Source organism: Electrona antarctica, assembly GCF_951216825.1.
Source record: "Electrona antarctica genome assembly, chromosome: 19".
Taxonomy (NCBI): domain Eukaryota; kingdom Metazoa; phylum Chordata; class Actinopteri; order Myctophiformes; family Myctophidae; genus Electrona; species Electrona antarctica.
This window is the reverse complement of record NC_136800.1, coordinates 19,713,722-19,740,375: the sequence shown is the minus strand read 5'-3', so window position 1 is coordinate 19,740,375 and position 26,654 is coordinate 19,713,722. Positions and strand designations below refer to the sequence as shown.

General features: G+C 44.2%; 4 protein-coding genes across 7 annotated transcripts; all 4 read left to right on the top strand.

The window, feature by feature from the left end:
• The first annotated feature begins 692 nt into the window (after positions 1–692).
• LOC306943177 (myeloid-associated differentiation marker homolog) lies at positions 693–7,946 on the top strand. 4 transcript variants are annotated; one of them, XM_079529380.1, is made up of 2 exons: positions 693–836; positions 5,851–7,946. In XM_079529380.1, exon 2 carries the CDS (start codon positions 6,026–6,028, stop codon positions 6,902–6,904), a length of 879 nt encoding a protein of 292 aa, XP_079385506.1. In that variant the 5' UTR covers positions 693–836; positions 5,851–6,025; the 3' UTR covers positions 6,905–7,946. The 4 variants fall into 4 exon arrangements, with proteins under 4 accessions (XP_079385506.1, XP_079385508.1, XP_079385509.1 ...); XM_079529382.1 differs by having other exon boundaries at positions 824–844; XM_079529383.1 differs by lacking the exon at positions 693–836 and adding an exon at positions 2,919–2,939.
• A 2,272-nt stretch (positions 7,947–10,218) lies between these two features.
• LOC306943203 (myeloid-associated differentiation marker homolog) lies at positions 10,219–11,262 on the top strand. The gene has a single exon (XM_079529406.1). It carries the CDS (start codon positions 10,315–10,317, stop codon positions 11,194–11,196), a length of 882 nt encoding a protein of 293 aa, XP_079385532.1. The 5' UTR covers positions 10,219–10,314; the 3' UTR covers positions 11,197–11,262.
• Positions 11,263–12,634: 1,372 nt separating this feature from the next.
• On the top strand, positions 12,635–14,248 carry LOC306943202 (myeloid-associated differentiation marker homolog). The gene has a single exon (XM_079529405.1). It carries the CDS (start codon positions 12,787–12,789, stop codon positions 13,687–13,689), a length of 903 nt encoding a protein of 300 aa, XP_079385531.1. The 5' UTR covers positions 12,635–12,786; the 3' UTR covers positions 13,690–14,248.
• A 1,596-nt stretch (positions 14,249–15,844) lies between these two features.
• ftr66 (finTRIM family, member 66) lies at positions 15,845–22,435 on the top strand (the record flags this gene model as incomplete). Its single annotated transcript, XM_079529228.1, has 6 exons — positions 15,845–16,438; positions 18,085–18,180; positions 20,002–20,235; positions 20,819–20,978; positions 21,084–21,143; positions 21,808–22,435. The coding sequence occupies 6 exons, from the start codon at positions 15,845–15,847 to the stop codon at positions 22,338–22,340; spliced, it is 1,677 nt and encodes a 558-aa protein (XP_079385354.1). The 3' UTR covers positions 22,341–22,435.
• Positions 22,436–26,654: the final 4,219 nt, after the last annotated feature.

Below are 26,654 nucleotides of genomic sequence, written 5' to 3'. Positions count from 1 at the left end.
GTTTTCCTCCCGGAATTTTCCCCAGTGAGGGGTGGGAGAGGCTGGACAGCAGACGGCTGGACTTTGAATTTATCTAACTATAAACTTTCACGGCAGCAGACAGCCTAAGTACAAATATAATTTATGAAAAGCTACTACAGTGAAGTCTGTTCACAGAAGTTGTTGTAGGCTATGTGGGGATTATCTGACGAGGTACCATTTGAGTGGGAAAAATCTTACATATACTAAATAATACTAAATTGTTTATAGGGTAAATATAAGTAAAATAATATAGCCTTTCCACAGGAGTATCTTTTTATATTTGTCCAAAAAGAATACAAACAGCCAATAGCATATTACAAAGTTATCCCCCTCACTGGGGAAAATTCCGGGAGGAAAAACGGGCAAGCACCGGGGTGAGTTGTCTTGTATTCGATCAGGCTATATAAGACCTTACACCACTCAGTTCACACGGGTGTGATTATTTTGGTACGAACACGGGTACACGGGTACAAAGCCAGTTGTTGGAGTGGTTTGCACCACTCAAAAATCAATTAGTCAATGAATATAACTTAATTCTTGACTTTTTCTTCTCTAAAAAAGAACAGCAAACTAAAGTGGTGTGAGTTGACGGAGGAGGGATGTAACAGCATGACGCGAGATATAAAGGGGGACGCGAATAACGGAGACCTAATTTGGTTTTACTGGGCGGGGTTCCTCCTCTGAGTGTAGTAAGACAGGAGAGAGAGGCGAGGAGGTACATCCCTGGTGTAGTTCTACCATTCTCTCAACTCCTACTGACCTGTGTGGGAGCGGACGACAGAGAATTATAGCAGCACCACCAAGGAAACACAAAGGTAATATAGTGAGTGATTAGGCTACTTAACTTTAAGGCATATTACCCTCTGAGAAAATATACTGTTTTGAAGTTTTGTTTGTGTGTGAAAAGTTGTTTAAGAGCAACTTGTTGCATCTTACCTGAATCGTGCCTTCTTACGCTCTGAAACACAATGCTGGCTGTTTTGCGCCGAGACCGCGCGAGTTTTTATTTCACGGGTTTTGTGCTAGCTAGGCCATAATAAATGAACGTGATTATGATGAGACAGAATGACGATCGAGTTTGAAAAGTTCGGGAAAGGGCCGTCGTTCATAAGAGCAACACAATTTAACCTGTATAACACAGCGATCACTTTAATACAACATAGTCTCGATGGCTTTTCACTGTGTTTTTCTTACTGCGGTAACGTTTCTTGGGTTTTCTACTTTTCTTTCTTGTACAGTACTAGTAGTGGACTGGACTGGTGTGTGTGTGTGTGTGTGTGTGTGTGTGTGTGTCTGTGTGTGAGATCAGGGTGCGGCCCCGCGGCACACCCACCCCCCATGCTTTAAAATGAATGAACCGCTGCCGCTGGAGTAACGGTGCGGTCAGACACAGCTGCCTGTCACACTGAGAGTTTGTTTGTGATGTAATCAACGGCTTGATGCTTGTTTGATTTTGATCTCTCTGGAGTTCAGCATGACTGATTCACAGGGGACCGCTTATATCAAGATATATAGGGGATTAGGGGCCCAATACTGCGTGTCCTCTCTGTGTTAATGAGATGATTGAGATCACTCATAGGCAGCCCCATTAAATACATCTTGTGACTGTTGATATGCTGCTCCTCTGTCTGTCTGTCTGTCTGTCTGTCTGTCTGTCTGTCTGTCTGTCTGTCTGTGTCCACACACACACACACACACACACACACACACACCCTCTCTCTGCATGTCGCTCTGTTTGTTTTTGCCTGTCACACTCCCTTGTTTCTCTTTCTGTCATTCTGTCATGTCTCACTATAGTCTAAAGTCAATGATAAATGTATTTCTCCCAGCTCTCACTCGATCTCACAGTACACACACACACGCGCGCACATACGCACATGCACAAAGCCTGTCTGTCGCTCTCAATGTCTCTGTCTCCCCCCCTTCTCTCTCTCTCTCTCTCTCTCTCTCTCTCTCTCTCTCTCTGCCCTCCTGTATGGATGTGGGTTGTGAGAATCTCAGATGGTTTGTCAACAGAGCCTGTCTTGTATCCCCGGCCCACGGAGCCCTATAACTGGATTATGGGTGAAATAGAGTTTGTGTCATGACAACCAAACAACCAACGCATAATGACCTCCTACCCGGAGACAAGCTCTCTGACTGTTGTGGCCCCAAGTCATATGGCCTCTGTGTGTGTGTGTGTGTGTGTGTGTGTGTGTGTGTGTGTGTGTGTGTGTGTGTGTGTGTGTGTGTGTGTGTGTGTGTGTGTGTGTGTGTGTGTGTGTGTGTGTGTGTAAGCCATTATTTCTCAAACCTTTTTTTCATTTCAAGGACCCCTATAACTAAACTAATCATGCATATGCATGTGTCTATACGTGAGTGTGTGCGTGCTGTGTGAGTGTCGTGCATTTCTGTGTGTGAGTGTGTGCACCTGCAACCATGCATGAAAAGTGACTTGTGAAATATCCTGTTTGCACACCTATTTTAAGACCCCCTGTCCTGGAAAGGAAATCCCCCCGCTCGGTTGTATGATAGGCCTACCATGGTGTTTTCCATGTTGCTCTGCCACAAAAGGCCAATTTCCGTACGGGAGAATCCGATTTTACTCTCGCCCCCTATTTTTGCCTCTGCCATTTTCCTGAGTCGATTCCATAAAGCAAGTAATGGCGGGACCGGGAGCAGGGATTGATTTTTCCATTACGGCCCCCATCTCAACATATACGTTTATTTTGAGTGGTTTACATGAAACATAATTGGTACCTTTCTTTAAAGTGTGGAGGGAGGGAGGGAGCACTGGTACGAGAGAAGAGGGAGGGATCGAGAGAGTGATGGTGAGAGAGTGGGGGGAGGAGAGGGGAAGATGGAAAAGCCAGGGAGTCACCTCACCACCGGCAGTGGTGGAAAGTAACCAAGTACATTTGCTTAAGTACAACTTTGAAGTATTTCCAATTTCCAATACTTTTACTTATAGGCCTACTCCATTACATCTTGGATCCAAACATTGTACTTTTACTCCACTACATTTATTTGAAAACTTTAGCTACTGGTTATGTTACTTAGTAGATTTTGATTATTGTTACAAAACATATGCCTACATTAACCACTTCAGCCCTATTTACATTTCGGCCATTTGGAAATAGACGAATAAGCTGACAATGCGCCGATCTGCTATTTTCTTTCTTTTCAAAATCTTTTTATTCAGGTTTTTGTAACAGTAGCCCAGGGGCAAGTATTAAACAGACATATAAAATATGAAAATAAAACTCAATCCCCTATCCCACCCTCCCCCCACCCACAATCCCAAGGATAGTCGGAAAAACAGTCTGGAGGAAATAAAAGAAATAAATCTATCTATATACACATACACAAAAATACATGCATACATAATTACAAAAAATAAAAATATAATAAAAAGCAGATTTTTCATAGCAGAGCAGATTTTGTTTCTGTTATGGTTCGATCTGCTATTTTTCAAACATTCTGCACAATGAGTAGGCTGGTCCAATACTTTTGTACTTTTACTGAAGTACAATTCCAGACTTTTACTTGTAACAGAGTATTTCTGTATTGCAGTATTGATACTTTTACTTAAGTAATTGAGTACTTCTTCCACCACTAGCTGGTCACTGGCCGCTGAACGAGACCGGGGGAGTCAGTGGAAAGGACTTTGCCAATATGACAAAGTTACCAGTTGTTCAACAGCAGCCAGACTGCTGCACATCTGGAATACATCAGCAATTTGGAAAATCTTACAAGAAAAAGGGAGAAAGATGGAGAGAGAAGGCGGGAGAAAGAAGAAAAGACACAGGGAGTATAAGGGAGTGAGTGGAGGAGGGGTGGTGAAACGGGAGGGGGGGTTTGGGTGACTCACTCCTCTGCTATTCCACTCCATCATTGTTTAAACTATGCGTCCTGCTCGGGTACAGGGCTTCCCCTGAATCCCTCCCTCGTCTCTTAGAGCCTCCCACCTCTCAGCTCTCCCTTTAGGCACTCTATATGCTTTTACTATACTACTTTAAGTCACTTTTAACGTAGTTAGGGAAACACATACTTTCGTTGACACGTCATCTCAGCCATATTAGAACAATAAATAAAGGTTGGTTACTAGGGCTGAGGTTACTATGGCAACCCATACAATATGATATGATTCCATATCATATCAGGGCCGCAAACTCATTTTATATGCGGTATATCCTCAGCTCTCCCTGATTCAACCTTAAGGCGGTCTTCACTTTTACTATACTACTAAGTCACTTTTTTCTTTAAAATCTTTATCCCACGATTTTGCACCCGGTGCCAATTGCCTAAACTGTAATCCTGGGCGCTATGCTCCCTCTGCCAACCTGGGGTGAGCCCTGAACCGAGGCCCGAGCTCATGCTTCCTTCAATGCATGAGGAGTGAGACTTTTTTTCCAAGGCTAAACTACTAAACCACTGCTAAACTGTTATTGTGAAGGTGCGTAAAATATGCCAAAGCCTACTTTTCCATACAAAAAAACTCATTCAATATTTTTTTGTACTACATGGGGACACTTGGTTTCATTCTAAGAGTCTGCTGCCAGTGCTGCCTTACTTTGTGCGGATTCTAGATCAGCCTAAAAATGATCACACAAGATAGACATGGCACTATAAAACAGTACCTATTCGGTATACACTATATTATTATTGATAGTACCGGATGTGGTGGTTTGATTGATTGATGTCTTGAATACTTTCTTCTTTATTAGACAGAAATATTTAAACAGCACAAGTACAGATTGACATTTGAGCTAAAAGAATAACACCAAAAAGTACTCTTCTTCTAATTTAAATTCACCCCTTCTCTCTCTCTCTCTCTCTCTCTCTCTCTCTCCTCCCTCCCCCTCTCCCTCCCTCTCGCTCCCTCTCTCTTTCTCCCTCTCTCACCTCCCCGGGCCGTGGCAGCTAGGCTCTTCTCCCCATTTGTGTTGTCATCATCCCTCCGATGGCGGTTGCCGTGGCGATGAATGACACTAATGTAAACAGGCATTTGCTCCTTGTTTATTACTATGTAAACTCTGGACCGGACTACGCCAGTTGAGTAGAGCCGAGCATGGGGGTGTCAGTCAGGAGGAATGAGGGAGGGTGGAGGAAGGGTGTTAGGGGGAGTTGCTGTTCAGAGTCAGACAGCTCCCTTTAGAGAGCTCTCCATGGATGAAGGGACTGTGAGTGGAGGATGAATGATATCAGGGACCGAGGGAGGCCTCCGATCCAAGGTTGATGACAGACACGCTTTGGGGTCGCTCCGAGGTCTCTGCGCCACACCCGTCTAAAAAGGGGATGTGTGTAAGAGGAATGTCAGTGACACTGCCTGTGTGCTGCCTGTGTCGGAGGGCTGCTTTTTGCGAAACACTCGATGACTTTGATATAGGAAGGAAGTAGTGAAGTAAGATGCATGTGACTTGATTTGTCCAGTTGACCAAATGTATTCTGTGCGACTCTGGGACTTTATCTAAGGTTTCGGTAGGAAAAACAGATTAGGCGACATTGTTCCCTTTGCTTTTGTTTTTTAAGTAGTTCAGGATGAAGACAATGGCAGCATTGTGTGTTTCATCAAAATAGGCCTGTACATACAGAACATTTTGACCGGAGGTGAAAGCTGGTGCCCTCATGTGGCCACAACAGGCACTCCTTATAGGCCTCAGAGACAACTACACTTTAAGCTCTTGTACTGCAAGCAACAGCTTCCACACAACATCCATGATCAGTCAAAGTTTTATAAAACAAAAATACTGGTTAGAACTATTTGTCAAATGTCATGAGACATACTGAACAGGCTGATGACTAATTCTCTCCTTATCCTCTCTCTCTCTCTCTCTCTCTCTCTCGCAGTTTCCCGGACACACCAGATGGTAAGACTCAGAAGAAAGTGGAGCTGAAGTGTGTAGGCCGCAGAAAATAAACTCTAACCTCTAACCTCTAATCTTTGTGAGTGAATCCTAAACGCCCCGCTTCTGCAGTCCAGCTTCTTCACCTCAGCTCAGTGTGTCCTACTACATTTCCCATAATGGCTGTGGTGGTCCATACCAACCCGCTGTTCTGGACCAGGGTGCTAGCACTGATCTTCTCCTGCGTGGCCTTCTCCGTGGCGGTGCACGGCGGCGACTTGCGCCAGGGCACAGGGGACTGGTGCATCTTCTGCTGGGCCTTCAGCTTCGCGGGGTCTCTGCTGATCCTGCTGGTGGAACTGTTTGGTCTCCAATCCAGAGCGCCTGTCTCCTGGAAGAACTTCCCGATCACCTTCGCCTGCTACGCCTTCCTCCTCTGCCTGTCCGCCTCCATCATCTTCCCCCTGTACTTCCTCAAGGGTGGCCCGAGCTACGGCGAGACCCACAAGCTCCGTATCGTGTCCACGGTCTTCTCCTGCCTGGCCACCGTCATGTACTTGATTGAGGTGGGCATAAGCAAGGCGCGTCCCGGCGAGCTGGCCGGCTACATGGCCACGGCGCCCGGCCTGCTCAAGGTCTGTGAGACCTTCGTGGCCTGCGTCATCTTCGTGTTCATCAGCGACCCCGTGGCCTACGACAAGGACCCCCTGAAGTACTGTCTGTCTGTCTACTGCATCTGCTTCATCCTGTCGGCCGTCATCATCCTGCTGTGTGTGGGCGAGTGCACCGGCTGCCTCCCGTTCCCCTTCGCCCGCTTCCTGTCCGCCTACGCCCTGCTGGCCGTGGCCCTGTACCTCTCGGCGACCATCATCTGGCCCATCTATAACTTCGACCCGAAGCACCAAGGCCAGAAAACGAGGCCTAGCAGATGTGGGAGCGAATTTGGACTGTGCGCTTGGGATAAACGGATGGCCGTAGCCGTGCTCACCGCCGTCAACTTCCTCCTCTACCTGGCCGACCTCATCTACTCTGCCCGTCTGGTGTTTGTCAGCGTTTGAAGGGTGAAGGCAGTTGGATTGGGCTGAAGCTTGAGTAATACTTAACTGCACGCGGGTGTCACGCACAGAAAATAGCAATCTACAAGCTCACAACACATTGCTTCCGAGACACATTGTGTGCTTGTAGAGATGCTATTTCAGGTGAACGGGTGTGCAACCTTGTATAAATCAGGCTTTTTTAGATAAGAGAGGTAGAGAGAGACACCAAAGTAAAATGTTTTGTTGTATTTTTTGTTGTATGTCCTGCCTTGACTCGGTTTTCAGTGATCTCAGTTATGGAGAGACTGTCAGGCAGAGTTGCTGTTTATTTGACACCAAATGAGAAAACGTAGGGCATGGTCGTAAGACAATCAAACAATGTCAGTTTCAACCCCAAGGTCTTTCCTATTAATGTAAAGCAAGTAATTCAAATAAAAACATTTCTGAAAGAATGGGGTTGATGAGATATTCAGCTGAAAAAAAAGGTGACAAAAGGTTTTTGACCATTGTATTATTCATTGAGGCATATGTTTTACACCTGCCAGATGTTCGCAAGACTTGAACTAGTATTACAAAAATGGTTTAGCCTACTTGATGTGATGAGGAATGCTAAGCTAGCTTTATTGCTTATATTAGGATCTATGTATACAGTATCTACTAGCTACAGTCTGTTCTAAGAATATATATATTTTATGGTGCAAGAATATAGACAAGATAGATTTTATTGGAATGGTTTGATTCTTATATACTCTTTGTGTTAGTATGTGTATATCGTCCTGAACACGGTTCATCCCAATATGAATGCATCTAAAGCTTACACCGTTAAAACAAATTATTGTGTCAATTGAATGTAAATTTGGCTCGTTGGTTTTGTACTGCTGTAATAGAATTCCTGGAAGAAAGAGACAAAATAGGCTGCTTCTCTCTTTCTTGTCATTTGTGTTATGTTGTTGTATGTTCTCTTTTATATATTCCACAGTTTTGCGTGAACATGTCACACCAGTATTATAGCAAAATGTAATCTGTTGTTTAAATAAATCCACATGGAAAAGATGTGCAGTCATTTGTTGTAGTTACTGTACTAGTCAGTGTTACGTGGAGCGGAACTATCTATGAAGCTCGATCCTATGTTCCCTACAACCTAAACCCTAATGCAAACAAACCATAACGTCACAAGCCTAACCCCAACCCCACCCTAATCCTATACCCCCATTGCTAAACTGAAGGAGTATCAATTAGTATCAATACAGCAATGTATCAATCCGGAATTCAAAATTTACTTGAGTAAAACTACAAAAGTATTGGTATCAAAATGTACTTGTAGTACCAAAAGTGGAAACTACTCATTATGCAGAATGTCACATTTCATGTTTTCAAATGTGTAAAATCTTTTGAAAATAGCAGATGTCAGATATCATATCCGGGAGCCCGTCTTCACAGATGTTTACCTCCTTTAATCCCAGAACATCTCGGTGGTGGAGCAGCGACGTCTACTATTTATTATATTATTATTAATTTCATATTAAGTAGTATTTCCAATACTAAAGTACTAAGTAAACAATAGTAAAGTAATGTTACTAAGTACAGTACTTAAATGTAAATGTACTTAGTTACTTTTATGAAGATAATGGGTGCGTTTTCTCTCTCCATTGTTCAATTTAACATAATTATCACCTCCCATCATATCCAAAAAAACAGTGGTGGAAAGTAACTAAGTACATTTACTTAAGTAGCCTACTGTACTTACTGTACTTAAGTACCATTTTGAGGTATTTTTTTTACTTCTATATTGCAGTATTGATACTTTTTACTTGCATGTGTGAGTGCCCACACAACAAACAGTATTACATACAGTATAGTATATCCATGAACACAAGCAATAGTAAATTAACAGTTTACATAATGAATGTATATTTAAATATAGGTTGTCGCTCAAATATGTGGGCCCCTCAGCCTACAGTAGAGTACAAGGCATCTGACTAACAGGAAATGAGTCAGATGTTCTGGTGGCTGAGTGAGTGGGTCTAGGCCACCTGGGAGACAGAAGGTCCTTGGACCGGTTTGTGTCCTGGCCATGGTCCATGTGTCAAAATGTCCCTGAGCAAGACACTTAACGGCGCTAACTGCTCCCTGAACGCTGTAATAATAACACTCACTGCTCCTAGGCTTAATATAGTTATATGATGGGTATGTGCAGAGGACACATTTCACGTACTGTATATGCAAATATACAGTGACAGAATTGTTATTATAATATAATTATGTCTTAATTAATAACAGATCGGAATGAAGACGTAGCCAGCACACAATAGCTGTCCTTTTCACATGGTTTATTTACCTCTCATGGACAATATATTTGCTCTTAATAACAGAACTGACAAGTATTTTAAAGTTTTCTTTCTTTCTTTATTTTTTACATACAAATAAATAATATGTTAAAACCTTAGGCTATAAACTGGAAATCCTGTACAATTAAACATGGTGACAGGTGATCTACACACGCTTTATAACTCACCAGCTCGTTGTTGGTAGCAAGGGCTTCCTAAAATATAATTGACCCAGGGGCCTACTTGAGTCTCTGACTGCCTTAGAAGAACAACCTGTCAGTCAGCCAACATGGCCAACACAGTATATATTATACACTCTGGACAGGGAGCACTTCTTCTGGCCCATTTGTCTGGATATACTCAAACAGCCAGTTGCTCTGCCTCGTGGACAGACACAGCAACTGTCTGACCTGAATAAAAAACGACTGGGGTGAGGAGGACTCTTCCAAGACATTCTGGAAGAATGGAGCTGTTTGGCATCCTCTTCGTCGAGAAGTCCGCAGCAGAATGTTCTCATAGCCTGGACACAATTATCCCTCTCTCTGATCCCCCTCTCTCTCATCCCATCACCCAAGGGACTGACCAAACTTCTGCACCCACCTGGTCTTAACTTTCATCCAATGACAATGCCCATTGCCCATCTTAACTCCGTCCCCCATCCAATGACAATTTTCCATTGCTCGTCTTAACTCCATCCCTATCAAATGACCACGTCCGTCGCTTCCAAGTCAACAAGTTGATGTTGCTGAGCCACCCAGTTGACTGACCCAATAATGAAACTCCTGCATCACGCATCTTATCACTCTGCGGCAGAGTAAAACAAGGCAGCATGGCACTTAAGTGTCACGCTGTAAAAATCCTGGTGAGAGCTGTTGTCATGAGGCATACCTGAACAGGCTGATGAGTAATTCAATTCATATCTTTTTTGTTTTGCAGTTTCCTGCACACCAGATTGTAAAACTGAGAAGAAAGTGGATCTGGACAGGAAATAAAATCAATAAAAAAAAACTAAATCTATGACCTTTGTGAGTGAATGCTAAACACCCTGTTTCTGCAGTCCAGCTCCAGTTCACTCCAGTTCAGTGTCAGACGACATTTCCCGTCATGCCTGTGGTGCTCCATATCAACGTGCTGTTTTGGACCAGACTGCTATCAGTGGTCTTCAACTGTTTGACCATCTCCGTGGGCGTGTATGGCGCCAGGCTGTTCCACAGCACAGGGAACTGGTGCCTCTTCTGCTGGGGCTTCAGCTTCACGGGGACTCTGCTGATCCTGCTGGTGGAACTGTTTGGCCTCCAGGCCAGAGCGCCCGTCTCCTGGAAGAACTTCCCGATCACCTTTGCTTGCTACGCTTTACTCCTCTGCCTGTCCGCCTCCATCCTCTTCCCCCTGTACTTCCTCAGGGGGGCCGGGGCATTCTGGGGCGAGACCTTTGCTTGCCGCATCGTGTGCTCGATCTCCGCCTGCCTGACCACCATCATGTACATTGTCGAGGTGAGAATGAGCAAGGCGCGCCCCGGCGAGAAGGCCGGCTACATGGCCACGGCGCCCGGCCTGCTCAAGGTCTTCGAGACGTTCCTGGCCTGCATCATGTTCATGTTCATCAGCGAGCCGCCGGTCTACGAGCGCTTCGAGGCCCTGCAGTACTGCCTGGCCGTCTACTGCGTCTGCTTCATCGTGTCCACCGTCATCATCCTGCTGAGCATCGGAGAGTGCACCGAGCGCCTCCCATTCGCGTTCGACCGCTTCCTGTCGGGCTACGGCTGGACGGCCATGGTCCTGTACCTCTCTGCGACCATCATCTGGCCCATCTTCAACTTCGACCCCTGGAACGGCGGCGAGGAAAGCAGGCCCGAAAACTGTGGGATGGACGTGGGATTGTGCACCTGGGATAAGCGGGTGGCTGTCGCTGTTCTGACCGCAGTCAACTTCATCCTCTACCTGGCCGACCTCATCTCCACGCGCTCGGGGGCGGCCGTAGATTAGTGGGCAGAAAGACCCTCTGGTATAAGGTCACGGGTTCGCCTCCCAGACGGCTCAGTAAGCATGTCAAAGTGTCCATGACACTTAACCCCTAACAGCTACACCTGTACGCCTCTGAGTACGAAATTGCATTTCCCATGGGAATAAAAAAGGTCTACCTTCCTTCCTTCCTTAGTAGTTGAATGGGGAAGGCACATGGAAAATACAAGCTCCAGCTTATTTTTTGCAAGTGTGGTTACACCGTTTTCCTGAAGAAACAGTGGGGGCTCAAGTAGCTCGTTAAGTACAGTATGATGATTGTATTGACCCACATGACGTCACAGGGGGCGGAATAATAAATAAATGTTTTGGGGTTACTATAAATAAAGTCAGGCTATTACAATAGTCTGGTCCCCCTAACAGCTACACTAACTAGCTTTCTTGATGTGAGCTACAGACTGCAATAGGAATATATAATATGGTTCAATAATATAAGCAAGATGATTGGGATTGTTTTATGCTTACTTTAATACTGTATGGGTGTATTGTTCTGGACACAGTTCATCTGAATATTAAAGCATCTAACATCGTGCACCATTAAAATATTATTGTGTCAATTATGTGTCAACTTGGGTCATTGGTTTTGTACATAAAGATAGGCTGTTAAAGCATGTTGTAGCCATAGTAACTTTCTCTTTATATAATATTCCACTGTTTGCTTGGAACACCTACACTAATGTTACAGGAAAATGTAAATCCACATACTGTAAGATGTGTCACATTGAGGTTGGTTCATGGACTAGCCAGTGTTTTTTTGCAATCACATTTGCAGGGCATATAGAATGAATGAACCATCAAGTGTGCTTGTTAACTCTACTCTGCTATGGCGATTTTATTTCATTTCTCAACAACACATGCATTTGTAACTGAATGCACACACACACACACACACACACACACACACACACACACACACACACACACACACACACACACACACACACACACACACACACACACACACACACACACACACACACACACACACACACACACACACACACACACACACACACACACACACACGTTTCTCAGATCCTGGAGCATAAGTCTCACCAACACACACAACTCTCCCTCTGTCCCTCTCCGTCTCTCCATACCATACTCTCTGTCGCCAGGATGCACTGACCAATGATGTTGAACCTCCTCTTAACTCCGTTCACATCCAATGACCACTTCTGTTGCTAAGCCAACCTCTTGACTGACCAACAAACTATTTCGCAAAGTCTATCACGCATCTTATCACCCAGCAACTAAAATGTAAACATGTAAACTAAAATGTGTACTTGTGCCACGCTGTAAAAACCCTGGTTAGTACCTGTCATACGACAGGATTACTGAACAGGCTGATGATGAGTAATATCTCATCTTTGTTTTGTTGTTGTTGCAGTTTCCTGCACAAGATGTTAAGACTCAGAAGAAAGTGGATCTGAGGTGTCTAGACAACAGGAAATAAAACATAAATACAAAACCAAATCCCTCTGACCTTTGTGAGTACGTCATAAACACCCTGCTTCTGCAGTCCAGCTCTTCACTTCAGCGACATTTCCCATCATGGCTGTAGGGTGCCTTACCAACCCGCTGCTATGGATTAGGCTGGCAGCACTGGTCTCCTCCTGCGTGGCCTTCTCCATGGCCGTGCATGGCGGCAAGTTGTTCCACGGCACGGGGGACTGGTGCATCTTCTGCTGGTCATTCAGCTTCACAGGAACTCTGCTGATCCTGCTGGTGGAAGTGTTCGGCCTCCAGCCCAGAGTGCCTGTCTCCTGGAGGAACTTCCCAATCACCTTCGCCTGCTATGCCTTCCTCCTCTGCCTGTCCGCTGCCATAATCTTCCCCCTGTACTTCATCAAGGGCACGGTAGGCTACGGCACGACGTACAACTCGCGCATCGTGTCCATGGTCTTCTCTTGCCTGGTCACAGTCACGTACATGATCGAGGTGAGCATGAGCAAGGCGCGCCCCGGCGAGCTGGCCGGCTACATGGCCACGGCGCCCGGCCTGCTCAAGGTCTTCGAGACCTTCCTGGCCTGCGTCATCTTCGTGTTCATCAGCGACCCCCCGGTCTACGAGAGCAACGAGGCCCTGAAATACTGTCTGTCTGTCTACTGCATCTGCTTCATCATGTCTGCAGTCATCATCCTGCTGTGTGTCGGCGAGTGCACCGGCTGCCTGCCGTTCCCCTTCACCCGCTTCCTGTCTGTGTACGCCGTGCTGGCCATGGTCATGTACCTCTCGGCGACCATCATCTGGCCCATCTTCAACTTTGACCCTTGGAATGGGGGCCAGAAAAACAGGCCTGACAGATGTGGGAGCGCATTGGGACTGTGCACCTGGGATAAACGGATGGCCGTGGCCGTGCTCACCACTGTCAACTTCATCCTCTACCTGGCTGACCTCATCTACTCTGCCCGTGTGGTGTTTGTCAGCACCCATTCCGAGAACCCATTTGGTTAAAAGAAAAGAAGAAAATATATATATATATTATATACCTCTGAGGGCACCACCTCCTTTTTTGTGTAGAAACAGGAACTTGGTTTAGGGGAGGCGCACCTTTCTTAGTCCACTTCCACCCGGTGCTTCTGTGTTTATTCCTACTAACAACAACACTAGATGTGTAGGGCAGTGGTGGTGCTGCTGTTAGCAGAATGTGTCTTGAGAGATTAGTCAGCCCCTGAAGGAGGAGTTAAGCCTGCGTGATACTTAAGGGTGCAACATATACTCCAACCGAACATCAACTTTGTTCAGCTTGGGCAAGTCAACAAGAACTTCGGCAGGGCCTTTTAAATGTTCCTCTCAGTAGTTGCAGTAGTTGCACATCCAAGATTTTCAAACTCACCTCCGCAGCTGAACATTGTGTGTCTGATTGTTCCAACAGTCAAATGCACTCGTGATTTATATTGTTTTACTTTTGAAGAAAGGTAGGCTGAAGTGTGTACAAACCTCCCTCTCTGAGCGACTACAAACACAATCCCATGTCAATGAATTAATGCAGAGCGATAGCGCACACTGTCAGCACTGTGGCTGTCACCTAAAATGGCAAAATCTCTGAGACAAATGATTGATGTCGAAGCATGTCGGACAGAGGTTCATGAAAATAAACAGCAGAGATCCAAGTGGTGAAATGCTCCAGCTCTGCATACAATAGAGTAGGCTGAGTTGAGAAGTATAGTAAAAGAATATATATATTTCTATGTTTGATTTGGCAAGCTCTGCTAACACCGGAAAATGTTTGCCGTTGTTTGCAGTCTGCTGCCGCCTTTAGTTGCATTTGGATGGCACTGGCACGCAAAGAAAATAGTAGCTCTACATTCTACAAGCTCACGTTTTGAGCTTGTAGATCTAGTATTTTCATTGCGCGCCACTCATACGCAACTAAGTATAAATCAGACATTATATGAGAGAAAAGGTGTAATAGAAAGAGTAAATGGCACCTTTCTGTTTTCTTTTTTGTTTTGTTACTTGCTTTGTTGTACTTTTTACAGCGTGGGCTCTGAAAGGGACTAACTGTTTGTGTGAGAGTGTGAGTGTGTGTTTGTTTGTCCAAAGCTAATCCCAACCAGCACCAAATCACTTAATTGTGCACACTGCCAGTAGGCTAACGTAAACTTAGCACCTCCACTCATTTGTTTTTCACATATGTTCTATACTTTTTGAAGTCTTGCGTTGAAGAAGACAGATGTCACAGCCTGGCCACAAGAATCCACATGAGGAAACGTCGTTATTGGAACCTTTGTTGTTTCTTTATTTGTTTTCAAATGTTAATTTTCTGCCTTGACTCTGTTTTCAGTTGTGATCTCCATGATGGTGAGACAGGTCAGGCAGTGTTGCTTCTTGTTTGACACAAAGAAGAAAACGCACAGTCATAAAACAATCAATGTTGATTGCATAATAAAAGGGATATAATTAAATGGTTAATGTAAAAAGGCTCAGTGTAACAAATAAGGCTCCTCAGGACGGAAGTGGCTGATGTTGCTCGGAAAAGGGAAGTCTAGAGCTCTCTGCTAGAACTGTTGCCCCGCGAGCCGACTCCGGATAAGCGGTTGAAGATGGATGGATGGATAATTATTATTTGTTGTTTTATATGTTTTCAAGTGTATTTTTTTAAATTGAAAACGAAATTGAAAAACAAAAGGACCAATCTAAACTAAACTAATAAAACCACCTGGAAAAGATGTATTGTCTACTACAGTATTTGGTCTGGTGAATAGACTATAGTAGCAATACTACTAGGAAAACACATTTCAGCCTCCAGGGTATTTTGAATGAAAAAACCATTAAGTGTATGCTGTTATCTCTCCTCTGCTGAGGTGATTTCCCTTTATACTGTATCTCCAAAACACAGACACGCACACACACACACACACACAGTCACACACACACGCACGCACGCACGCACGCACGCACGCACGCACGCACGCACGCACGCACGCACACACACACACACGCACACACACACACACACACACACACACACACACACACACACACACACACACACACACACACACGATCTGCTTTGCTTAACTTTGACTATCTCTGTTTCTCTGCTGATAAATATAACTCGACTGCCTTAGAGAGAACGAACAGACCAACACATCAGTCAGCCAACATGGCCAACACAGTAGACACTCTGGCCAGGGAGCAGTTCTGCTGCCCCATATGTCTGGACATACTCAAAGAGCCAGTTGCTATCCCCTGTGGACACAGCTACTGTATGACCTGTATCAAAAACTACTGGGGCGAGGACGACTCCTCCAAGACATTCAGCTGTCCCCAGTGCAGGCAGAGCTTCAGCCCCAGGCCCGTTCTGAACAGAAACACCATCCTCACTGACATGGTGGAGAAGATCAGCGGCAGCGTCCAGTCCTCTCCGTCCGATGAGGTGACCCCCCCCGTCGGACCCGGGGACCTGACATGTGACTTCTGCACCGGAGGGACCGCCAAGGCCGTGCGGTCGTGTCTGGTGTGCCTGGCGTCCTACTGCGCGACTCACCTGAAGTCCCACAACGAGTCGGCGGCGTTCAGGAAGCATGCGCTGGTCGAGGCCACCATGCGGCTGCAGGACAGGGTCTGCCCGCACCACGGCAAGCTGCTGGAGATCTACTGCCGCTCTGACGGCCACTGCGTCTGTCTGCTGTGCGCCATGGGTGAGCACAGGGGACACGACACGGTCTCCGCCACTGCAGAGAGACACGAGAGACAGGTATGACCGTAGGACATCATCTGACAACTATGTGTCAACCTCCGTTATTATTTGATAAATTGAAATGAGGAATTGATTCAGGTTGTGTTATTGAAAGATATTACTACTACTACTAACATTTATTGAATTGTAATAATCTGAAGATTATTATATTGAAAATAAACTACTTCCACTGGGGCTGGGGGCACAGTGGAACCGCCTCAAGGACCCCTAGGGGTCAGGGGGGGGGGGGGGGGGGGACTCACTTGAAGACCTCTGGTCAAGTGTACACAATTGACACTTTTCTGTGTTTTATCATTTAACTCAGCTCAACTCGGTTCAGCTGAACATAACTATTAATATATGGACTGCCATGGTCTAGAAACGTACACAGACCACAGACCTACGGTAGCAATCATGTGCAGAGTGATGCACTGCCACTGACATCACACATTATGGACAATTAAACAATCTTTTTTAATAAATTATTTACGGCCAATATACCGCTTACAGATAACTAAAGTGATGCCCATTCTTCCACCAGGGTGAAAATATGAGTAAAGAAATGTTTACATTCATATTTTAAATTCTCGCAACTTGCACATTGATGTGAGCTCATTGCCATATCAAATCACACATATAAGGACATTTCCTTGATGAATATCTCAAGCCTTCCTTATTGAGCCATACAAATGTAAAAGTACAGTGGCGTGTTCCTATAACAAAATGTAACTTCCCTTCCCATAGGCAAATGTTAGCTATTATACCCCCCTGCATTTTTGTGGCAATACAATGATATCGATCTTCTGATTTGTTATTCAGCACGAGACCGTGCACAGTATGTGGCAGGTATTGCAGGCAGGTAGACGCCTAGACGGACCATTTCATTTGAATAGGGTTTAAAGTTTCCTCATGCGTCTTCCCGTCTTCCTGTTTTTGGTGTTACTGATCTGATCACACACGGCCCCAAGAATCAGATTACATGTAATGGGGTGTTACAGCAATCTGATTCAATAATGGTAATTAGGCATTCCCTTTTATTGTGGAAAGAATATAGGCTATATGTTTTTTGTTTTTTTTAAGATATGTGTTTACTAGAATCATATTTTGAAGTTGAAGGAAGTCACTTCTTAAAGAAGCGTTATGCATTTTCATGTTTCGCCAGTTTTGTCCTGACAACACAGGCCTGCCCTGCACACAGGATTATATGTTTCTGTTTATGACTGCAGGTGTGCTCCGCTGTGGCTGGGCTGGCCCTGTCCTGCTGCAGCATGATACTGTATACTACTGATTGATGTTTTCTATTAAACCAGTTAACATAATGTGCATATCTGTTATTACCTATATGCTGCTTTTTTATTTCTTGTGCTATTTTTCACCACACACCTTAACCTATATTTAACACAGCTCATATTGATATCTGACCTGCTTTTCCATTTTATTCTATCTTTGACAATGCAATGGTGGAGAGTGTACAACAAATAATTTCACTCATATTTTTACACCTGTGAACTTGTGGTGTGACAATAAATGTAGTTAATGTATCAATGCAACACATCACTGTACATCAACGCATGCATATCTGCATGTAATGTGTGTCTCACCAAACAAGCATGTGATCTTGGCCTCCATGCTATCCAACATGACATGTTCCTGTCTCCCTCCAGAGGGAGGTGGGGAGGAGCAGGAGGAGATCAAAGCAGAGGATCCAGGCTAAAGAGAGGGAGCTGACGGAGCTGAAGAGAGTTCTGGAATCACTCAAGGTACATTAATTCACAGCCTGTAGACCAATACAGCCATCTCTACTGTTGAAAACATCAGGTTTTCAGGCCACTTTCAAATCCCACGCATGTATTAGAAAGGGCTTTTCCTTGGGGTTTATTAACCCATGGGATGCATGTAGTTTCTTTTTATCTGTATTGTCGTTACAATTTCTCATGCCGGGAATTACCTACACCAGGCACTGAGCAGCTCTACTGGGTCAAATGATGATTCACACTGATTGAAAAGGTCTTGATCGGCCTGGGCCATGGCTCAGTGGTCCAGGCACCTTGGCTGGTAACCCAGTCTGGCAGTGTGCCGCGGTTTCGACTCCCGATCCCGAAGGCCTTTACTGCATGTCTTCCCCCCATCTCCCTCCCTATTTCCTGTCAGCCTACTGTCTGTCCCTCATTAAAAAAATATAAAATAAAGGAGAAAGCCACACAAAAAAAGGTCTTGATCAGTGGGACAATCCCCTCTATTAGCCATGGTTCACGCGTCATGGCCTAACTTCCTCCTGTTTTACGCGATCGCTACATTTACACTGAAAACGTGTACATAAACATTCAGATTTCAAATATAAAGTACTCACCACGTGGGCCATGGGTGTTAGAAATGTGCTGGGACAGCGATTAGCACTGCTGCATTCCACGTTGTTTAATAAACAGGCATTTCTATCCGAGCTGTATTTTTGCCATAGGCTTCCAACTACGCGCCCCTATCGGCCGGGAGGAGTGTTGCACTTTGAAACACTGGGTGTGTTCGATATAGTCACGCTGACCGCACTGCCAATACAAACTAATAGGCAAACTAATAGTGCATTCCCGGTGTGCAACTGTGAGTTTTCTGAATGCATCCCGTTTGAGAAAAATAGCCGGGACGCTCGGATAAAAATGCCTTTTATTAAACAACGTGGACTGCAGCAATGCTAATCGCTGTCCCAGCAAATTTCTAACACCCGTGGCACACGTGGTGAGTACTTTATATTGAAATCTGAATGTTTGTGTACACGTTTTCAATGCAAATGTAGCAATCGCGTAAAACTGGCTTCAGTTGCGTTATGATGATGTCATGATTATGAGTCATGTTTCAGGGCTACCCTCTATCTATATGATTGACAGGCAGAGGTACTACAAGCATTAAAAGCCCACTTGGCTATATTAGATTTCTCAAGAGTTTTGCAAACTTGAAACTGAAGGGTTCCATTTGTGACTTCAGAGTACGAGCTTTGAGATAGTGAAACTGTTTTTCATCCTTGAAATTTTAACCAATTAAAGTAGGCTTTACAAACAAGTAATATAATCAGATTTAGAGCTGCTCGTATACATAGAGTTGGCTTAGGAACCTGATTTTCTTGCTCAAAAGGATCATTGTATACAACTTTTACACTCTTCATACAGTTCACTTCCACTTCACCAGGTATTTCATATTGCAGGCTTTCATGGCCAGAGGTGCTTCTGTTTTATAATGCCATGCCTGAGGGGATACATACATATACAGTACATACATACAAACAGACTTTTGAATTTTGAATTGATTATTAATCTAGAGACAATGTGCATTGCTAGAAACATCTGTGTCACCCATACCTGCCTGTAGGCGAATGGCAATGGTGCAATGGTTCAATTTGACCAATTCTGATTCCATTTCAGTCACCACTTTCAACAACCTGCCATGGGGAATATAGATGAAAATGAGCTGCATGAGTCATAAACTAAACCCTGTTCCATATGGCTTGATCTTCAGCCACATTGTGAATAAAATGGAAAATAAAGCGTTGAACATGACTATAATATTATAGCCTTTTTTGCATGAATGAACAGCTGTCAGCCAAGGTGGCGGTGGAGGACAGTGAGAGGATCTTCACGGAGCTCCTCGGCTCCATAGAGAGGAGGTGCAGTGAGGTGAGGGACATGATCAGGGCTCAGGAGAAGATGGCCGTCAGCCAGACTCAGGAGCTCCTGGACAAGCTCGAGCGAGAGCTGGCCAAACTGAAGAAGAGAGACGCTGAGCTGGATAAACTCTCCACTACGGAGGACCACATCTACTTCCTACAGGTAACTGCATGTGTTCATTAATCATTAAAAACCGACTTTTATAGATTAGCTTTCACTCCCAATCAAATATTTTAGTATATATATTTTTCCTAATTTTTGTTTTATTTTGAAATGTCTTGCTGTCATGCTGTATATTTGATTTGTTGTTGTAAAGCACTTTGTAATGAAAATTTGAAAAGGTGCTATATAAATAAAGTTTTATTATTATTATTATTATTATTATCAATTATACCTATGCCAGGATTTGTTTATTCTACCCCCCCCCCCCAGTATACTAATAGGAACTAGTATTAGTTCCTAAGTATTCTTTATTATACATAATTCCCCACAGAGAATAATGCTCTAAAGAAAATTATCTACAGTAGAAGGTTTTGATACAGCAGAAAAATTGCAATTGCCATAAAACGTCCAAATAATAGAATTGAAAGTAACTGACTAAATTGTCATGTGCTGTTACTGTACATGTTTTGAAGTTGTCATCTACATCTGGGCATCTACAGTAGCAGCAACTTACTTTCAATCATTTGTTTTAGTTAGTAAATTGCATTCTGCATTCAGATACGTTAGAATCTTCCCCACACAGAACTGCCAGTCGGTATGCCAGAAGACTGAGCTCACCGAGTCAACCAGCATCACGGTGGTCCCTCTGTTGGACTTTGGGAAGGTTCAGTCCTCTGTGTCAGCTCTTCAAAGGAGGCTAGAGGACCTATTTAAAGGGGAGCTGCCAAAGATCTCCAGAGCAGGTTGGCTACGAATTTAAACCGAATTATCATGTGAACTGCAAGTTTAACTTCACAACAACACTACCATTCAGAATGTAAATTCAATAAAACACTTTTCCTTCACAGCAAACACAGTGAAACTCCTGCAGTGTCCTGAGCCCAGGGTCAGACCAGAATTCTTATACTGTGAGTAAAAAAAAAGAGAGACCTCAAACCTTGTATGAAAGCCTTAATTATGGAACAGTATTAGGGCCTTGTAGGGAGAAGTTGAATTCATACAACTATATTTCCCTCCAACAGTATTTCTGAATGTCGTGGTTATGGTCAATTCAAGTTTCAATTCACACAGGCAAAATCCTCTTTGTTTTATCAATTCATATACAGTACCAGCGATAGAGGTTTTAACATACAGTCAATCATTCATTTATAGACTGGATGTTAGGGATATTTCACTGCAACAGTTTTAACCACTTTCAACCTGCCATGCCAATTTTTAATATGTCATTATAGGAAAATTATACTAATTATGATGATTATTATGATTATTATTTATAATATATATAAATATATATATATAATATATATTTTATTATTATAATTTTATTTTCCTCCACCCAAAAATCCCAGCAGATCTATAAGCTCACAACACACTATATCGGCATGCGTTGTGAGCTTAATTATTGATCATCTACTTTTTAATAGTGATTCACTGAGTTGCACCTGCCCAACACACTGTTCTTAGCTTAGCACCTGTTTTATCTACAGCTTATAAATCTACTATTTATAAGCTGCTTGTCTACCTTTTCTGTCACCACGCTCACGCTGGGTACTCTCTGCTGTACTCTCACAGATTCCTATCAGCTCACAGTGGACTCCCGGACGGCCCACAGGGACCTGAGTGTTTCTCAGGAGTTCCAGACGGTGACCGTCAGAACCAGGGACCAACCTCGCCCGGACCACCCGGAGAGATTTGACTACTGGTGCCAGGTGCTGTGCAACCAGGCGCTATCTGCACGCTGCTACTGGGAGGCCGAGTGGAGCAGTAGGGGGGCGCTAAATATTGCCATCGCGTATGGGTCCATGTCCAGGAAAGGAGACGGCAATGACGCCCACTTCGGCCGCAACGACAAGTCGTGGAGTTTGTTTTGCTCGAAGAAGAATTGCACGTTCTGGCATGGGAATGTGGCGACTAGAATAACAACCCCAGCCACAAATAAGATAGGTGTATACCTGGATCACAGGGCGGGCACTCTGGCATTTTATGGTGTTTCTGATTCTATGACCCTGCTTCACAGGGTCCAGGCCAGATTCACCGAGCCACTGCATCCTGGTTTTGAGTTTGTGTGTTTTGGGGTGTCTGTGACACTTTGCCAGATGGAATAGTTCAGGGAATTAGAGGGCACAGGCCTAAGTTAGTATGCAGTCTGTGCACATATAGGCCTACAAACCTGTTTATAAAGTTGTTTTTGCATGACAAAATTGTTTTAAATTACTTTCTGAGCGAGTTGTTTTTCGATGAATGTTATTGGTTGGACTTATATACTTACAATAAAATACCTTTTAAAACTGCAATAACATCCCTTTGTTGTTTTCTCAAAGAAACAAACAAAGTAGGCTATGTTCATATATTGTTGTGTCTTAAATGTACACGAGTTGAATCACACCAGAACACACACATAATTGTGGACCATAAGAGTGTGGACCAAACAGAGACCAGCAGCAGGCATGAACCTCCAGGAGCATAGATGAGAGCTGCATGGTTTTCTACTTTTTCTGTAGACACAGGGGGAATTTTATCCCCACAAAACCAACAAAGAGCGCAGCAGCCAAACTTCAAAATAAATGTGCTGTCATACTGTTCTCATTACTGCTGCAAGGAAACGGGTCGTATTCAACATCATATTCAGGAAGGGATGTATTGTAAAGTACTAGCAATAGGTAGTAGTTTTGTCATGACTCAGCCACTCAGGGCTTGGGGTGAACTCATTTAGCATTTGGCCATTTCACCACGCAAAATCAAACATTGGCTCCTGCCAAGCGAACCATTGGTCCAGAGGCACATAGCACTTTAACTGCCAAAATATGGGGATACTTTTTCTGTTGATATGAAATCTAAACCCTGTGCCTGATGAACGTAGCAATGTTTGACTTTCAAGACAATAAAACGGCCTTCCTACTTCTCTTTACACAAAATGAAATTGGTTACTGAGGAAGACAGACATCATACAGCTGTTCCCTTTCAAAATGTGATGTAATATTCCAGGGGTAGGGCCTGACAAGCTCACTGCTATCCGTTTTCCAGGCGGACAATGCTACAGTAGCAGCATGTGAATCACTGGCAATGGAATGGAACCAAATGCAAATAACTCTCATTCCAAATACAATCAATCACGCTCACAGTTATTTTATAATCATAAATTATCAGAGATAATATGTGCACTATTACTTCTGATGAGAGTGTACTGTGGAGACATGATTAATGGTGCATGCTGGGGTTTACTGCACATTTTGGATGAACCAGACATTGGACAGTACAGGGAAGCAGTCTTGTTTTGGTTCATATATGTACCTCTGTGATCTTGTTTGGTTTAGTATTTTTCTCACCCTCGGTCTCCCTGGTTACTCAATCTTCAAGGCTATACAGTTTACCCACAGAATAACTCTTCCTACTTCAAGTGGTAAGAGGGGAGACTGCAGGCGGACCTGTGGAGTTATGACGAGGAAACCCTGTGCAGCTCGGCTTTAACATTGAGCGCTCGTTTGCACTTCCGCATTTTGTCCGGAAGTAGAAAAATGCGGAAGGGGGGGGGGGCTATCGCTCCGGTTCATGGTGCATAATGTAGAGCTGGCTCTGAGTTAACATAACAGTGGACTGTCAGCAGAGTGCAGACCTGCCACCAGGCCCGGAAAGCACTGTGCTGGCTATAGTTAGATGGCCTTGTGGGACTGTTGTTTTTCTACTTAGCATGGCCAGGTGTTAATGGTCACACTGGTATCACTTTGGGCTATTAAGTGAATGCATTCCTGTAAAGATTATACTTGGCAATGTGTTGTGCCAACCTGCAGATGTCAATCATGTAAGATAGTGGAGATTTTGGGCTAGGTTTGGAATAATGCCTCCCCCTGGTGGGGAAATTTGTATGTCAGTGGTTCTCAAATGGTTTAATTTAATTTCCTATGATTCTGATGGCCCCTGAGTGTTTCCACTGAAATTTAATTGGTATTTGGTTCAGAACCTAAGTTGGTTCGGACCTGGAACCAAAACATGTCCGCCAGTTCCGTGAAAGCACCAAGGTTCCAAGAATCTAGAACAGAACCAGAGCTAGAACCAAAGTGCTTTTGGTGGAAAAGGGGTGAAAGTGCACAAATATAACCAAATGGCCAATTCTGGCGTCATACATTACATGGGCAACTTTCGGCAATTCCGTCCTCAAATTTTGAGGACATTACTCAAATTATTAGTTATTATATAGATAGATATGCCATGGAGGGCATATGGGGGTATGCAGGCCATGTCTGCTCAATTTTGCAATGCATTGCCATCGAATGCAAGATAACTGGCCACTTTTGTGTAGTGGTCCCAGGGAAGAACCGGGCATGTTGTACACTGAATGAAACAATGCAACTCATTGTTCATGACTCATGAGTGATTAGAAATGATTTTAAAATGGAGGATACGATGCAGGAAACCGGTGGATTGTGTAGACCAAGTAGGGAATGAGGCATTACCCCAGGTGAAGGAGTTTGAGTATCTCGGGGTCTTGTTCACAAGTGAAGGGAGGACGGAGAAGGAGATCAGCCGGAGAATCGGAGCGGCAGGGGCGGTATTGCAGTCGCTGTACCGCACTGTTGTGACGAAAAGAGAGTTGAGCCAGAAGGCAATCTTCTTCCTACTCTCACCTATGGTCATGAAGTGTGGGTCATGACCGAAAGAATATGGTTCGCGAATACAAGCGGCTGAAATGAGTTTTCTCCGACGGGTGACTGGCATCTCCCTTAGAGATAGGGTGAGAAGTTCAGCCACATGGGAGAGACTCTGCTTCTTCGCCTGGAAAAGAGCCAGTTTAGGTGGTTCGGGCATCTGGTTAGGATGCTTCCCTAGGGAGGTCCTCGATGCACGTCCCACTGGGAGGAGACTCCGGAGCAGACCAAGGCGCAGATGGAGGGATTACGTCGACTCACTGGCCTTGGAATGTCTCGGGATCCCCAGGAGGAAGTCACTAATGTTGCTCTGGAGAGGGAAGTCTGAAGCTCTCTGGTGGAGCTGTTGCCCCCGCGACCCGACTACGGATAAGCGGTTGAAGATGGATGGATGGATGGAAAATGGGGAATGGGTCCAGTATTCCCAAGTGCTCAGTTCTCTTGATACCTTTGCCACACACTCATTCTGTTCAAACACATTCACACCAGGGAATTGCCCAATGATAAGTCGAGTTCTATTGGTGACACAAAAGTCTCAAAACCCAGTGTAGACTTTAGTTTACCCATGTTTTTTCAGTTGAAAATCAGTTATTTTCACCAAGCAAAGTATGAATTAGCATTAAAGGGGAATTCCACTCATTTTCAACATTTTAGGTCTGAAAAAAATCATTAACATGGTGAAACACATCTTGATGATGTCAAGATGACGTGATGAGAATAGACAGGCACAAACACAGATACATTCATATACTCATTTTAGAGCCTGGAGCTACAGTAGAGGACCTGTTAAAGCAGCTCTAACAGGAGAAAGAAAGGTCTACTTTCCATTATTGTGTAAGTCTTACCCAAGGGCGTGTTCTCTGTGTGCGCGTGCTGCTGAGCCAACAGTCATCACCCCATCTATGAGTCAGAGAGAGAGAGAGAGAGAGAGAGAGAGAGAGAGATTCCTGTCAGTGACTAATACACTACTGATAATGATATTAAGAATTGGAGCCTTTGACTGATACACTGACAATGATATTAAGAATTTTAACCTTTCAATGACTACACTGAGAGTGACATTTAGAATTACTTTAAAAAAAAAAAAAATAAGAACACAACAAAAGAAAAAAAGTCAATAAATAAAATGTAAATGAAAAATACTTAGGCTTAGGTTTACTTGCTTGCTGGTTTCTGCCTTCTTCTCTGCACACTTTGTGACTTAACGCTCTCAGGAACTTTCCATCTGCAGCTACTGCACCTTTCCTGAGCACAAAAGCCCACACTGTGCCCTGGCCAAGATGAATCTGGAAGAATTGATGTCATGAACAACTTATATGGCTTCACGTCCCCCCGAGAGTACAGGTCCAAGCTGTTGGTTGTTGTTGATCGTGAACAACAATTTGCTTACATTGCTCTAGGCTACCTATTCACATGAAGCCTTCCTTCAAAATCACAGCACTGTCATATTAGCAGAACACGTTTAAAACAAATTATTGTACTTTTAATACAACTAGACAGACAACTAAATAGAGTTATGGCCATTTGAAGTGTTAAACACAGCTGGAGCAACGGGCCAGGGTACATGTGCCCCCAGGGGCCCCACCCCTGGTGTGGCTATTCTGATGGGAGACCCCTGACCAGTGTTGGTGCCAAGCAGTGTTGATTTTAATGTTTTTTGTGATCAGTTATGTGATGTTAGGTCACATGCACAGTGTGGTCACATATGGCTGCAGCTGTTTCCTTTGGGTTATGGCTGGGCTTTCTCATCAAAAGTCCTTCCTGTGTCACCTCTGC

What these genes read in the sequence shown, in the direction of transcription:
- LOC306943177 (XM_079529380.1), top strand. Translation starts at nt 6,026, where the DNA reads ATGGCTGTGGTGGTCCATACCAACCCGCTGTTCTGGACCAGGGTGCTA.
- LOC306943203 (XM_079529406.1), top strand. Translation starts at nt 10,315, where the DNA reads ATGCCTGTGGTGCTCCATATCAACGTGCTGTTTTGGACCAGACTGCTA.
- LOC306943202 (XM_079529405.1), top strand. Translation starts at nt 12,787, where the DNA reads ATGGCTGTAGGGTGCCTTACCAACCCGCTGCTATGGATTAGGCTGGCA.